This window comes from Chaetodon trifascialis, chromosome 3, assembly GCF_039877785.1.
Source record: "Chaetodon trifascialis isolate fChaTrf1 chromosome 3, fChaTrf1.hap1, whole genome shotgun sequence".
Lineage (NCBI taxonomy): Eukaryota > Metazoa > Chordata > Actinopteri > Chaetodontiformes > Chaetodontidae > Chaetodon > Chaetodon trifascialis.
The window spans coordinates 16,862,778-16,877,365 of NC_092058.1; the positions used below are offsets into that span (position 1 = coordinate 16,862,778).

At 41.8% G+C, this 14,588-nt stretch overlaps 2 protein-coding genes across 5 annotated transcripts in view; one reads left to right on the top strand and one right to left on the bottom strand.

The window, feature by feature from the left end:
• ankrd33ab (ankyrin repeat domain 33Ab) lies at nucleotides 1-4,746 on the bottom strand. Its single transcript, XM_070959434.1, has 5 exons — nucleotides 4,655-4,746; nucleotides 3,451-3,759; nucleotides 3,202-3,331; nucleotides 2,619-2,759; nucleotides 1-1,130 (listed from the first exon to the last, which is right to left on the bottom strand). The coding sequence occupies exons 2-5, from the start codon at nucleotides 3,709-3,711 to the stop codon at nucleotides 286-288; spliced, it is 1,377 nt and encodes a 458-aa protein (XP_070815535.1). The 5' UTR covers nucleotides 3,712-3,759; nucleotides 4,655-4,746; the 3' UTR covers nucleotides 1-285.
• The window catches only part of arhgef25b (Rho guanine nucleotide exchange factor (GEF) 25b), a 25,240-nt gene continuing 14,266 nt past the window's right edge, over nucleotides 3,615-14,588 (top strand). For 2 of the 4 annotated variants that reach the window (XM_070959431.1, XM_070959432.1), the window contains exon 1: nucleotides 9,058-9,447. In XM_070959431.1, coding sequence (XP_070815532.1) covers nucleotides 9,354-9,447 — 94 coding nt within the window. In that variant the 5' untranslated portion in view covers nucleotides 9,058-9,353. Of the gene's footprint in view, nucleotides 3,730-6,941; nucleotides 7,066-9,057; nucleotides 9,448-14,588 lie in introns of those variants that run through there. The other 2 variants (XM_070959433.1, XM_070959430.1) reach the window with 2 other exon arrangements.

The window sequence follows — 14,588 nt, forward strand, 5'->3', positions numbered from 1 at the left end:
TTACCTAAAATATATGTAATATTTGTTTCAACTTTTAGAAATTAGAGGCTAAAATCTTCAAATTCCTGCCAAAGAGTCTCTGCAGAGTTCATCTGAGGTCCTCTGCCGTTCAGTTTCAGGAAGAAAAAATATCTCCTCTCTTACCTATTTTTCCTTTCAGCTATAGGTTTAATATTTGCTGAATATTTCCAAGATATTTGCTTTGAAATTTTCAAACCCTTAGGTGCACACATTTTTGAAAAGTGCATTGTTCTCAAAGGGATTGATTTGGCCTTCTCAAAACTCTTAGTTTTTGGCCTTCTTGTTCTCTTTCTCTTTTCTTTTCTCTTTTTTCACTTTCTCTGCCTTTGCTTGCTCAGTTTTCTTCTTTTCCTTCTTTTTCTCTTCTCTGATCTCCTTGTACTTCCACTTGGGTAGTTCCAGGAAGCCATTTTCCTTCTTCTTCTTCTTCTTTTCTTTCTTTGGCGTAGACTCTGAAGGCCTGGTGATGTTGATCTTGGGGATGCAGCCAGAGGGAAACACGCTGTTCCTTCTCGCCATACTGCGGGGAAGAAATGTAGAAGCAACTTTGGTGGAAGCCAGTGAGAGGATGCTGCCTCGCCGCTCGGCCTCTGCACAGCATGTTGTACCGATGGACTCTGAGGAGTGGATTGTGGGAATGATGTGTGATACTGAGCCGTTACTGTGGCACACTGAGCTCTCTTCTAACTCCTTATCTGGGTGTCTCTTCACCAGCTCTGGCACAGCCAGGCGCCTCTTCCCCACCTCAGGAGGGCTTGTGGGGCAGAGTGGGCGGCATCCAGTTGAAATTAGGGGGCTGTGGACGCTGGTGGTCATGCGTACCATGTGATCTAAGCACCCGTTGTCCTCTGGGTCACGAGGAAATCTGAATCCAAACGTGTTTTTGATCCGCTGGGTAATTTTTTGCCGAGCAGTTTTCTCTGCTAAGGCGTTGGCTACTCTCTCCTTGAGCTCAGGCCACTCAGGGACATAACTCTCACAGAACTGCTCAGCTTTTGGCCGCAGATTAAGGCGGCGGAGACGATGCAGGGTCTCATAGCGGCCTGTTTTCAGTGCCCATTCCCGAGCGCATTTTCCTTTTGTGGAGTCTATTGCATGTAAGTCAGCCCCTGGAAGAAAAGATGGACAGAATTAATAGAGCAAGGGTTGTTTTCATTTCAAAATGAATAACGCATTCATCTTCTTATTTTAGTGTTTTTCAGATCTGCAGGGAGCCGATAGACCTCGTCCATGGCTGACATTTTGACTTGCCGTAGTAATAAAAACACAGGTGTCGTTAATCACATTAACGATGGTTCTATTCCAGTGTACAGGTAAATGTCTCAGTATGCCATACCAGTGAGCCAGCATAGCATGCACAAATCCAGGCCCCTGAATCTGACTGCAGCCATTATTAATCTCTCTAGCCTCCCATTAAGCCATGGCAGTGTGCCAGTGAACCAGCATGTACAATGCCAGGACCCTGAATCTGAAGCAACTAAATGGAATTCAGCCAATTTTATTATTTATGCCTGTGCTTTTCCCACTGTAGCACGTCAAAATGTCTTCTGTGAAAAAGGTCTGTTGGCACAGATTGATTCAGGTTTGGTGAGTAGCAGTAAATCATATGTCGTACCAACTTAAATTTACCGATTCCATATAATTAAATGGAAAGAGATGCAACTAGTGACCAGTGACCTCTTATTAGAAATTAAAGCCACTTGTCCTCCAGTCCAAACCAGAGGTTAATGAATTATTTGAGAAAATAAACAGCAGATGAATGAAAAAAAAAAAAAAAATTCTTATTTGCAGCCCTTCTGCAATGTTAAACAATAAATTATGACCAGCAGAGATTTTAGGAAACATGTGCGGTCTGCAAATAGCTCTGCAAGGCTAATCTATACCCAGCCTGCAAGACTAGTAAATCAGAGATTACTGGAGGGTGCGTTAAGATGTGATAATGTCCTCAGAATGATCCCTTAAACCGGTCTGGCGTCACTGGCACATTCACTCGCAAACAGAGTTAGCTTGTTTCAGATATGGACGAGTGAACCGTGGGGACAGCTATTCTCACCACCAGTGCTATAACTGTTCATTTAGAGCTGCAAGAGTCCTGGTTAATGAGCTAATGTCAGAGTTTCAAAAAAGACCTAAACATATCATCGTACAGCAGCTCCTGTATGAGTGCAACACTGTCACAAGTCAAAGGTGATTTCACTGGTGGCTCAAGAAGCTACTAAGAATACAGTGTAGAAGTGCGTTGTTTTATATGTCGACGTCAATGTACGTCTGTGCATTCTGTTACTCATGAGTGGTTCGTGTCAAAATGAATATGCTATATAAAATAAGCACAATTTTGTCAATGAACAGTATGTGATATATTGGTACAGTGCCAGCGAGGTCCTAATATATGATTTTCCAGAAATTCTACATATGTTATCCAGTACATTTGATCAAAATGAATCCCAAACTTGAACAGTTTTACAAAGACACAAATGACAGTCAATTGGAATCCAAGCAGAATGATTACTGTGTGTCAAACTAACTTAGTGAATCTTTAAACTCATCAGTGAATTTTGGTACAGAAAGTTCTTAGCCGTGCCCGTGCTCTTACGTACCAGCCATAACAAGTGCAGCTACAACATCATTGCGGCCAGTCATAGCAGCTTTGATGAGGGCTGTGAAACCCCGACAATCCTTTATTTCTGTTTCTAAACCAGGAAAGTAGTTTAGGAGGTACATGACTGTGCTGACGTGACCTGCAGAAAAAAACAACAACACAGAATTCAAAAGTCAAAATCACAATTATTCTGTGTTTTGTGGGGTTTTTATTTTACACTTGCTTTGCTGGTGTAAATTTCTGTTTCTTATGCCAATGAAGCTCCTTTGAGTTGAACTGAAAATTCAGAAATCAGATCAGCAGTGAGTATGAAAATGTGTAACATGTGAAAGCTTGTTCTTCTGCTGACAAAAGTCTCAATTCACGTTCCTCAGATGAAGATATTGGTTGAGACTGGTCACATCAGATCAAGTTAAAAATGCTGAAGTTCAACAGTTTTCACTTTGTCTAATTTACGTAATGTATATCTGATGTTTGTGACGGTCTAATTCCCCTATAATGGAGGTAGCTCGGTTGTTTGTGTTGTATTCCTCTGAGTTTGACCTTAGCTTTTTTATGTTTGGTTTGTAGGTGCGACTTACCTGCTTGGGATGCAATCATCAGAGCAGTGTTGCCTTCATTGTCCTGGTGATTTATGTCTAAAAAGGGACAGTTGTTAAGCCCATACACAATGTCCAGGAAACCTTTGCAGCAAGCCACCATCAAGCCATTCTGTTGGTGAAAGTCAGCAGTAAGGATCAATGACAGTGGTGATGATGTTGGAGTGTTTTAGACATTTTGCCAGACTGGAGCTCTGATGTACAGGTTGGCATTATGATTGAGACTCTCACCCAGCCATTGATGTCCAGCTCCATGACCTCCTCTTTTGTGACCCCTCTCTCCAGAACTTTCCGCAGAGAGTGGGGTTCATTATGGGCGCATGCTTGATACAGTGTTGTTGCCGTACTCCCGTTTGATATCCCCGGCATGTAATCTGGAAGCACCGAGTCATCGGAGAGGATGCTGTCTGAATCGGACTCGCTGCCCGACAGAGACACGTCATCCTCATCAGGGCCTGAGCCCAGGTGGGGGTCCTCCGCTGCAGTAGCCATCTTCCAACAGCAGAACAGGTGAGATGGTATGTTCTCCTTTGGCTACATCTACAAGAAAGTCAAAAACAGAGTCGTCGTCTGTAGCGACAAAGGTGCAATCAGGTGTGCTCCAGAGATGGAAAGGACACATTTTTCTTCATTGGAAAGCTCTCTGTAATTACACATAATACCATCTTAAAATCATCTCCTCACTGTAGATGCAGAGTTGTTGGTGAAGCACAACGTGCTGTATAAGGATTCAGATCTGCCACACTGAAAGATCAGAAGTTTGCCTATTGTCAGACTGACAAACGGTAACATGAGTCTGTCAGTCAGAGATTATGAGTGTGTTATCTGTGTGTCATGAAGTGGGTGTGGCTGAATGAGCTCAGTGTGCCTTTTCTGTTGAGTAACTGGATCAGCATGTAAAAGCCCTGCTGAACATACAGGAGGGCTAAATGAGGAACAACCCACCCCAGAATATCCTCAGTCACATGTGGCCCTGCTCAACTCTTGTTTTGGATCTATTACTGCTTGTGAAGCCATCACAACTGTTAAAACTAATAACTAAGAACATTTCCTCTGTCTGCGATGGAGTATATGTAATCACATGCAAACATTTACACTTACAGTCAAGTGTTCCTGACACAAATCAAAGCAGCAGAATTGTGATTTGGGAATATTGAAAATGAGGATCACTGACAGTGGTTCTGGACGTATTTTCTTTGACCACACATCACCTGTCTGTGTTGTACAAGGAAACACTTCTTGCTAAATGTACAGATGTGCCAAAACTTACATGAGATTAATGTGCAAGTGCACAGTTCATGATACCAAAGAAATGAAGTGAAAATTCAGAAGCAGAACTGCAGCATCTGCCGCCATACGTCATCAGACAGATTGTTCTATGACTTCAATCAAACTCACTGACTCTGATACATGAACATAAAGAAAATACACTTACCATACAGGGCAATCAATCAGCTGGAAATGTAGCTGTGTCCACGTGTCGTATGTCACACCTCTGCAGCTTCTGGTGGACGACGTCTGACTTCCTCCACACTCCTGCAGTGAGCAGCCGAGAGGTCACAGTTTCCTCCTGGGCCTGTAAATAGAGGTACTCATTTCCATCCCACATATTGTCATGATGACATAAAACTGAGAGGAGGAGTCTTCGCAGAGTCTTCACTGGGACACTGTGTGTTCAGCTCCCATGCTGAGCTCATCCCACTTACAACAGCTTTACGGAGAGGATTACTTTCTGCCCTGGCCATTTTCATCTTCCAACACAACACCAGCAGTGTCCATATGACCTGGTGCTTATTCAGTTTTTATTGGCAAAGCTAAGAAAGTTTCTTGAAGCCAAAGTTAACGTAGATTGCCGTTTTTTAACTTTTTGATAAACAGTCACAGGTACATTTGACCCAGGATAAAATGCAAATCAGGATGAGAAACTTAACTTAAACATAAACAGGGGAGCATGGAAAAGAAAACTTGGACATAGAATAACAATCTCACAGCAACAACAACCACACCTCTGTTCAACATGACAAGTACTTAATCCAATTGTATATGTATAAAATGTTAACTGTAAGCTCTTTAAGCCAGTGGGATCTCATTAATTGTTAAGACTGACAATCAGATCTCATCAGAGGTAACCAGCCTGCTCTGATCAGACGGGACAGATTCCAGGTTCAAGAGCTGAAGCAGAATCAAAGTCATTTCCCAGCTGAGGCTGGGTCAGGATGTTTCTCAGGTTTACCACAGGATGGGGGTCTCTCACACACTTCACAGCCTCGACTCTCAGACGTCCTCCTTTACAAGTCGGTCTGAATAGACTGAAACTGTTGAACAGTTATAGCTGTGTCCTACACATCAGGAGTGTACAAAATGCATCTGTGTTCTGTGAAGTGAGGCCGAAGGGGATGTATTTTTGGTTCCACTGCAGGACTGTTAAAATCATGTAGGCAGCGTGATCTGGTCTACCCAATGATAATAATACAGGATTCTAAGTTTTTATGAAGCTATTTTGAGTCAGTTAAAAGTCCTGCTTTGGGAATGGTCACTGACTGAAATTAGCCTGTGTGATCTGTAGGTGTGGCTGGACCTGTCTGGACAGATTGACCCCGCTTTTGTCCAGAAAGGCCTGAGGACAGATCCCACTGCAAGTGAACAGCTGTCTTCATCTGCCCAGAGGAGAAAAAAATACCTGGTGCAAAGCACAGATTGTCTGCTTTTGTCCTTCTGTTGGAAGTCAGACAGGCTGGCTGAGATCTGAAGCCTTTCAACTTGTTTTTTGTGTTTTGATTAAATAAAAATCAAAGGATCAGACATGGATGCTTAAATTAGGGAGAAGAATGAGGCTGAATTTAAAGACATCAAGGTGAAGAAAAAGAATGCCATGTTAGGATAAACTCAAGGGGAACAGAAGAGCAAGGCATGCAAAATGAAGACTTTGGCAAAAGTACATGGGAGGACTGAACAACCTCTTGGATACAGAGTTGATAAAGTGAGTGTCTTCAGCCCATGAGGCTGACATTGTTCAAGAGAGATGATGGAAATAACACACTAAAAGTGCTATATATCAACTTGGCCTACTGTTTGAATTGTGTGAAATTTAATGACCCAAATTTACTAACACAAAACCAGAATAAAGAAGCACCTAAAGGGGGAATATTGTATGCATGCTAACACTTCTTCATGCATTTATGTGTGTCACATGATCTTTATCTTGCTTTAGTCATTTCTGTCCCTCTATTCAGTTTAATATAGTGGAGCTTTTGTAAATTTTCCATTAAAAACTGTGATAGATGATTTAGTTCTTTGTTGGTAGGAACTAAAACACCAAAACATTACTGATTTACTGTTTACTGTTTATTTGGCAGTTACCAGGGGGGAAAAAATGAGCCGTTCTCTGGTTTTGGGTGTTTTATTGACTAGAAGTCATCTTCAAGATTAATCTTATTCTTCGGACAGCATCAGACTTCTTTTGCCGAAGATTTGAAGTTGTCATGCACTCTCCCGATCAGTTTAGTCCTTTCAGAGAAATTCCTCAGATAAGATAAGAAACTGCTTAAGCTGAGGCAAAAATAGGAAAGGGAGAGGGGTGGAGAGAGAGGTGATATAGAGTGGAAAAGTGGTGTAATTCTACTACTTAACCCTAAATCTGTCACACTCACATATATATTAAAATACAAATACAGCTACAAAGAAATGCTTTTGATACAATTTAACATCATTTCTTTTCATTTCACCCACTCACTCTGATGTCTGTCTCTAAGATTTCAGACACCAGCCAGGAGAAACTGTCAGATGAAAACACTCAGATGCGGTTCAAGTGGGTCAGGAAGTCCAGCGTGGCTGCAAGATGCAAAGGTAACACAGTGGGTTTATCGGCTGTACTCATACCGTAGTTCACTGCTGCGTGCACCTCTTGTGCCGCCCGTGGTGGGGAGCTACCGTATGTGAGGTTAGACTGACGAGCGTTTCACTCAGCACACAAAGCATCACGACTGACAGCAGCATCAAATATAAAAAGCACACGTTACCTTATCCTGATGATTAAACATTGGCTAATTAGGCTTGTGCACACTCACACACACATGCATACATGTATAGTAATCCTGCATTGTGGGGAGATCAGGGGATCGTCATGTCAGCAGAGTTTTTAAAAGCTTAACTCGATGGCCAAGAGAGCAAGAGCAGTTTGATATTTTTATAGCTGTAATCTGTCCTCGACGGATTGAGATTGAGATTCCAGGGCTGTGTTGGTCGACCAGTGATGTGAATGTGTACTTATCTGTCTGTGCGTGTGTGTGGAGCTGTGTAATATACGTGAGACAGCAGCTGTATTAGAGACAGATTCTTCTCTTCTTTTTTCTTCTCCGCTGACTTTGTCCATGTTTGAGTTCATAAGAGTTTTTGCATAAATCTCCTTGAATCACACTACCGGCTGCCGCAAGCCTGGACAGCTGTGCTCTAAAGATCATCTAGTCATGGATGCTTAATCTTTGCTTTCAGATTAAATCGGTCTGCCTCCATCATCCTGCCAGCTCAGTTTGTTTGTGTGGCAGATATTGCCACACGTTGGTTTTTCCACAGCAGAAGAAATGCTTTGGTACCTGTGGTGACAAAAGAGAGCATGCAACAGCCTTACTGAGGGAGGTTCTTTACCCATTTTATAAAACATGTGATAGATCATCTTTGTTGATCAGATTGGATTCATGATTTATCTGCAAATGTAGGTACATCTGAGTATCTGAGGGGCTGCTTTTATTGAGTTTGAGTAGAAATATGACACAGTCAATGACATACAGAGAAACTGTCATGATATTTGTGCACACGCTCCCAGATAAAGAACCACTGACTGAAAATACATACATTTTGCATGATAGTGGGTCTTTGCCTGTGACGGTATGTTCAGTATCTAAACATGTGTAATTACATTTCATTCACCCTTTTTTAACCAGACTAAGAGTGTGCAGCTTTAATTGTGTTGCATGAAAGATTTGCTTCATGTTTAGACTGACCACGCCATATACCTTGAGCAGGTATAATGCATACCATGTTCATTATGATAGCTTAGTGTGTCAGCATGCTAGCATTTTCAATTTAGCATTAAAGACAAAGATACAGCTGAGGTTCATGCGAATGTCATTAGTTTTTTGAGGTATTTGGTCATGAACTGAGCACATTTTTTTAAATTTGACCTTACTGTGGGAAGGAGAGTAAAAGTGAGAGTTATAATTCACCCTGAAGCGGACACAAATATCTGTACCAAATGTCATGATGGTAATCTACCCAATAGATGTCAAGACATTTCACTCAAAACACAGAAATCAGCCTCATGATGGCGCTAGAGGAAAGGTCAGGGGATCATCTGTGTCATTAGGATTCCTCCCTAGGAGCCATGAATGTCTGTATAAAACTGTACGTCAATCCGTACAAAAAAAAGTTAAGATATTTCAGTCTGGATCAAAGTGTCGACCATCTGACAGACATTAGCATCCATAGAGCCTGCTGCTACCATGGCTAGAAATGGCAAAACACTGCATGGAAAGTTACTGTGAAATGTTTGCTCATTTAATGGAAAAGTCTGTGTGTGTCATTGCTCATGCAATGACAGTAGAAAAGATCTGGCAGCTACAGAGCGAACATTGTGAGGAGAAGCTGACGAGGGAGGTGTGAAGAGCAAGGGGAGAGGGAGCAAAAGGGGAGGGGAGAGAAGCAAGAGGGGGTGGGGCTGGGAAGCAGATGCTAGCACAGCAATGCAGCATGTCCGCTACCATCCCCTCCCTCATCACAGCCCCTCCCATTCCCTGCCCCTCTGTCGCTCACTCACAGTACTTTTGGTCCCTCTCATAATCTTTGCCCACTGTTTGACCACATAGAGCAGCTCGAGAGTGGAGGAGAGTGCTGCCTCTCTGGGTTTTCCACAGCCCTTCTTCAAATCATGGGATAGGAACAGCTTTTTTTCCATCCCGGGGGTTTCTACTCAGAATTGGACCATGACTGTGGAGCTCTCTGTACACTTTCCCTCCAATCTCCTCAGGGTGGTATTACTGCAGGAATAGTGCGTGTGTGTGCATGTGCTTATGTGTGTGTCTGATCAGCATGATGCCTGCCTCTGATAGTCTTGAGTGTAGCAGCAGGAGTGGATCATCATGAGAGGGGGTCACCACCAGCGAGGGTGTGGGTGTCAGCACCTGTTCAGAAAACTGCTCAGCAAATGTGGCTGCTGCTTTGGGCGAGTTAGAGGTACGTAGCTGCTCTTCCCTAGCAACATTAGGTTGCTTCTAAAGTTACTGCAAACAGATATTTTTGTTGTTTGTACACAGTATTTTGTAATGGTAGGAGATGCACTTGGTGGTTACTTCCTCATGTATAGTATATCAAAGCCAAAGTTAGTTTCTTTAAGTCATAGTAAGATCTGATGAACCCCCTTATATACATTTTTGTTGCTGCATCTTTGTTAATTTTATTATGGTTTTCATCCATTCACCTTCCACGGTCATTGTGCCTGTAATACTAAGAGGGCAGCAGCCTTAGATAGTCAGAAAACAAATGATGTCACTGTTTTGACAAAGTCTTCTTACTGTTTGTCCTTTATGTTCACAGCATGAGAAAAGGTGTGAGAAGAAAAGTGATTATTCACTTTTACAGGATTAGAAATGACATGATACAAAACATGAAGGAAGATTGTGTATGTTTGGAGATAAGACTATTTCAAGGAATACTTCACAAAGTATAGGATGACATACCAATGTTGAATGTCGCCTCCATTCTTAAATGTGTGAAATACACTATTGGCTGAAACACTGTTTTTACTTAACTGTTGCTACTAGATGTGGCTCCTCCCACACTATCTACACACCCCTTAGGAAAATCTTCATCTTCATCATGATCTCTAAGTGCATCACTGACAATAATCCATGACATGAAATTTGAATTTTAATCATTAGTGTTGCTTCCTGCTGTAGCTCCACTCTTTAAAAGTCACTAAAGCATTTTAGCTGTGAGGCAAAAGCTAACAAAGTTAGCTAGCTCGCATAACTTACTAGATTTTACTTTAGTTTTTTTTGCCATCATAAGAAAAGACACATTAAATCACACAAATCTACAAAATATAGTAATAGTTAATGATGTTTTCATTTTCATTTTGCACTAATCTGTCCTTTTACTTTTTACTACAGATAGTCAGTTTTAGGTTCCATACTGTATGTGGCAGTTGGCAAAAACAAAACAAAACAACAACAACAACAACAACAACAACAACAACAACAACAACAGCAGCAAAAGTTTATGGATTTTATTAATATGAACTTTAGATGCGAGGCACTGAAAGCATTGCATTAGTGAAGACCTTCCTCTTTTCTGTATTTGTTCCTCAGTAGGGTTTTATACTGTTTTCATGATGCATTTTTGACTGCTGTTCTGTGATTTTCTTAATCTTTACCCCGACAGTACTGTGACCCTGCATCAGAGCAAAGGCAGCCGTACACACACACACACACACACACACACACACACACACACACGCATGTGCACGCGCGCGCGCACACACATTAGACCAAAAGCACATGCAGACACACAAAAACATCCCATTACCGCCCGACCCTTTTAAATCCTCTATTGTTCAAATCGCGAGTGATTACTGAACAGCTCCTCTCTGAGCTGCACTGCTCCGACAGACCCTGCAAATACATGTGTGAAACGTAGAAAACATAAACAGCCTGGTCTTGAGATACCTTGCTTTTGAACATCTCTGACACTTGTGTTTGTGAGACATGGCCTGTGTGATGTGATGTCAGCACTGCTGTTAAAGGTCTTTTTTCCCCTCTGACTGTAAAAACACCCGTTTGTGAGTCTGTGGATGATTTTGCTTTGTGTTTATTGAAAGCCCAGCAGTCACAGTCAGGATAGCACATGCTCTCCTTTTTTCATCTAATCTGTCTCTGTTTCTATTCTGGGGTTGCAGAAAGGACGTGCTTTTGCAGGAGGGAGTCTTCTTTCATTTTCAAATGTTCTTCTGTGCTTTGGGTCTTTTTCCTCTGCTTTTGTACCTTTCTGATCTCCTTCTACCTCCCCTAAAGACTTCCTCCTTAAAACTTATAACTCAGTGAGTGTTTCATTTCATTTGGCACAATGTCCAACAGCTATTTATAAAGGCAGAGAAACACCTCCAGATGAAGTATGTTTGGGAAATTGCTTGGAAATCTACTTAAAAGTCCTGCCAACAGACTCACTGTCTCATTACATATATATCACTTTGGCTCAGAAAGTGCCATGACTAACAGTCCATTAGCCCACCATTGTGTGTGAGGTCATCACTGCCAGTATGTGAAGACATAAACATGATGATTAACAAGCACAAAAGTGTTTAGTACCACAGATCACCTACATATACAGTGGCCTGTCTGTAGGCTCAGTCATGTTTCACTTTTGTGCTTTTGGTGGTTTTGCTGGAATTTTTCGCTGAACCGCAGGACCGTCTGATGTTCATTTGATCTCGATTTGCAGACTCAGTCTCCTCTTAGGCAAGGCAAGCGTATCTGCAGAGCAAAAGGCAATTCAAAGTGCTTTACCTCATTCATTAAAAACATTGATCAGGAAATACAGATTAAAACATTCAAATGCAATTTAGAAGAATAGAAACAGAAAAGAAAAAGACTGAAAAGATAAAACAGAAAAATAAACACGCTGGCAAAGATGTCAGTACAAGGTGTGTAATTATGAGTAATTTAAAATGCTATTATCAATATTTTTCTATCAACAATAGCTTAAATGGACTTGTATGTGAAAGGTTCGTCTGTTGTGACGAACCTGCAAAGAAATATCCCCCAACTCTGCAGCTCCCATCCCCTCTATAGAGCTTTTTAGCAAATTATATCTTCTGAAAGTTTGGTCAAGCTCTGTGATGCAGAGTACTGTAACTAAATGGTGCTTCTTCATGTTTAGCTCGGACTCAGAGAACTATTAGCAGGCCACTACCTGATGCCAGTGCAAAGACCTGTGAACCTGGTGTGTTGAGTTTATGTATGTCACTCCTTCCCTTCAACATAAACTCAGTCCTTCAGTGAGAGGAGCAGTTCTGAACAGCAGACACAAACTATGAGGGCTGACCACAGTGTACAAGTGACGGGCTGCATCAGCAGCCTGCTGTGCCGTGGGAACAACGAATGGGTGGCGTGAGCAGTAGATGTCCTGCCACACTGTATAAACTGTATCTGGGTCAGCTGTCAACATGCAGGATGTAATTGCATGCGATGTGAAGAGATATTAAACATAATCATTCTGGTCATAGTTTACAAGCATTGAACTAATAATGGCTCAGGTCACAGATGCGAAGACAAGGTGAACAAAACACAGGCATGAATGACACTTTTAGAGATGTCTGTGCACCTATGGCAATATACTGGAGATGAAAAATGCATGTTCAAATGACAGATGTACCTCAGTGTGATATCACTTCGTCCTTACGATGCAGCAGTGGTAGCTGGCCATTGGATTGCAGGTAGTGTTAGCAGTAGCTAGCAGTATTTGGAAGCAGCAGTATTTTAAAGTAAATGACATGAAAGGCTGGGGTTTACAGCAGCAACAGCATTTGATTTGATATGGGATAGATAGATAGACACTGTGTGTAGCTGATGCACAGGGAGATCAGCTGATCAGATCCTGGTTTAACCTTGACCTCCATGCTGCTTTTTTTCATGTGGCCAACCCTTTTCCTGATGCTTTTAAAAGTGACAGCAACTGTGATGCAACATTTCATACCTGCATGATAAAAGCCCCCCTCTCACGTCTAGGAATGAATCCACTCATTAGTTTAATGTGGAGCCAAGAAGACGACACATTTACATCCGTGTGCATTTTTAATTTTATTATCTGTCACTCTCCTGGATTAATAAACTGTGCATGAACCTTGCTGAGGAGTGAGCGCATGCCGACGACATTAAAGTGGTTGATTTGTGGCGGTGTGGAGTATTTGCCTTGGCCGTTTTCCAACAGGAAGTGAGGGAGGCCTTTTTTAGCCACAAATGACTGGTTTCAATTGCAGTAATAATGATTTCATCCATCAGCATGTAGAGAATACGAAGCACCAACAGTGATCAGATCCCATATACAGGCAAATAAAGGCCTGGCACGCAACATTTGTAAAGCTTTAGTCATGCTTACACTTGCTGAAGTGTCATCATACTGTTTGAAGCAGCGCTGCAACAGCATCTCAATAATTCTTGCTCTTGCTGACCATGACCATTTATGGGGTTTAGTGGGGGTAGATGTAATTAACTATCTCCCAACCATCTGCTGTAAGAGAGAGAGAGAAAGACATAGAGAGACAGACAGAGAGAGAGAGAGAGAGACAGAGAGAGAGAGAGAGAGAGAGAGGGGAGAGAGACTTTCATAATGTAAAGTAGGTCATGGAAGCAGCACTCTCTCCCATCACAGTCACATAAGCACAAATGCAGTTAATACTTGTCTTCTCATGTTATAAGAGATAAATAGTTTAACTTTTGTGGATGAATTTTGTACCGTATTTGTAAATGCACAACCTTGCTTTTAGCAATATAATAAAACCAAATCTAAATGTCTTGGTTTTCATCCAAAATAAGCATTCAGGGGATTAATATCCTTACTGCATGTGCCCAGAGATAGTAATACACATCACATCATAACGCCTGTTAATGATAGACAATGTTTTACTCAAACAGACAAAGTGACACTGAAATTTAAAATTACACTATGGTGAAAGGTTTTTGAATCTCTCCACACCTTGATGTGTAAGGCTCCACACTTGTCTAAACGACTATGCTGTGTAGTTTTATAATCATCAGTGGATGTGACTTCAACTGTCATGACTTATGCTGCTTTAGTAAAAGCCTACAGTAGAAAAAAGGTTGGCGGCATGGTGGTGCAGTAGGTAGCATAGCAGGTAGCGTGCGTACCACACGGCAAGAAGTTCGCCGGTTCGATAACACAATTTAATGTTTCATACCTGTGTGTTAAAAGTCCTCTCTTTCATGTTTAGGGGTTGGCGTGTTGTCTGTGATAGTGAGGATGTCAGGAGAATCAAACCCCTTCCAACCTTCATCCATCCATTAATCTATATGCAGTACTTGTGTTGCGCATAAAACCACCACTGACAAGTGATACGAAGTTTCTTAAAATTGAAGTTAGACTTTTACTAGTCCCTATTTTCACTGTCACAAGGTTCACACCAGAGTGAAATGTTTAACATAATTTGGATGTCTGCAATGCCTGTATGTGAGGATGGATTCACAGCATGCATGCTTGCAGGCACTGCTGACACTCCCTGCTGACCGGATGATGGTCCAGCTGTTGCTCTGTGTGAAAATTACACGTTACATAAGCGTCTCGAACAAACATGGCAAGCCGAG

Bases quoted from the DNA above. Each gene is read 5' to 3' on its own strand.
- ankrd33ab (XM_070959434.1), bottom strand. From the start codon at position 3,711: ATGGCTACTGCAGCGGAGGACCCCCACCTGGGCTCAGGCCCTGATGAG. The intron at 2,760-3,201 runs GTAAGTCGCACC...TTTTTTCTGCAG, and splicing joins GATGATTGCATCCCAAGCAG to GTCACGTCAGCACAGTCATG. The intron at 1,131-2,618 runs GTACGTAAGAGC...CTTTTCTTCCAG, and splicing joins AGCTGCACTTGTTATGGCTG to GGGCTGACTTACATGCAATA.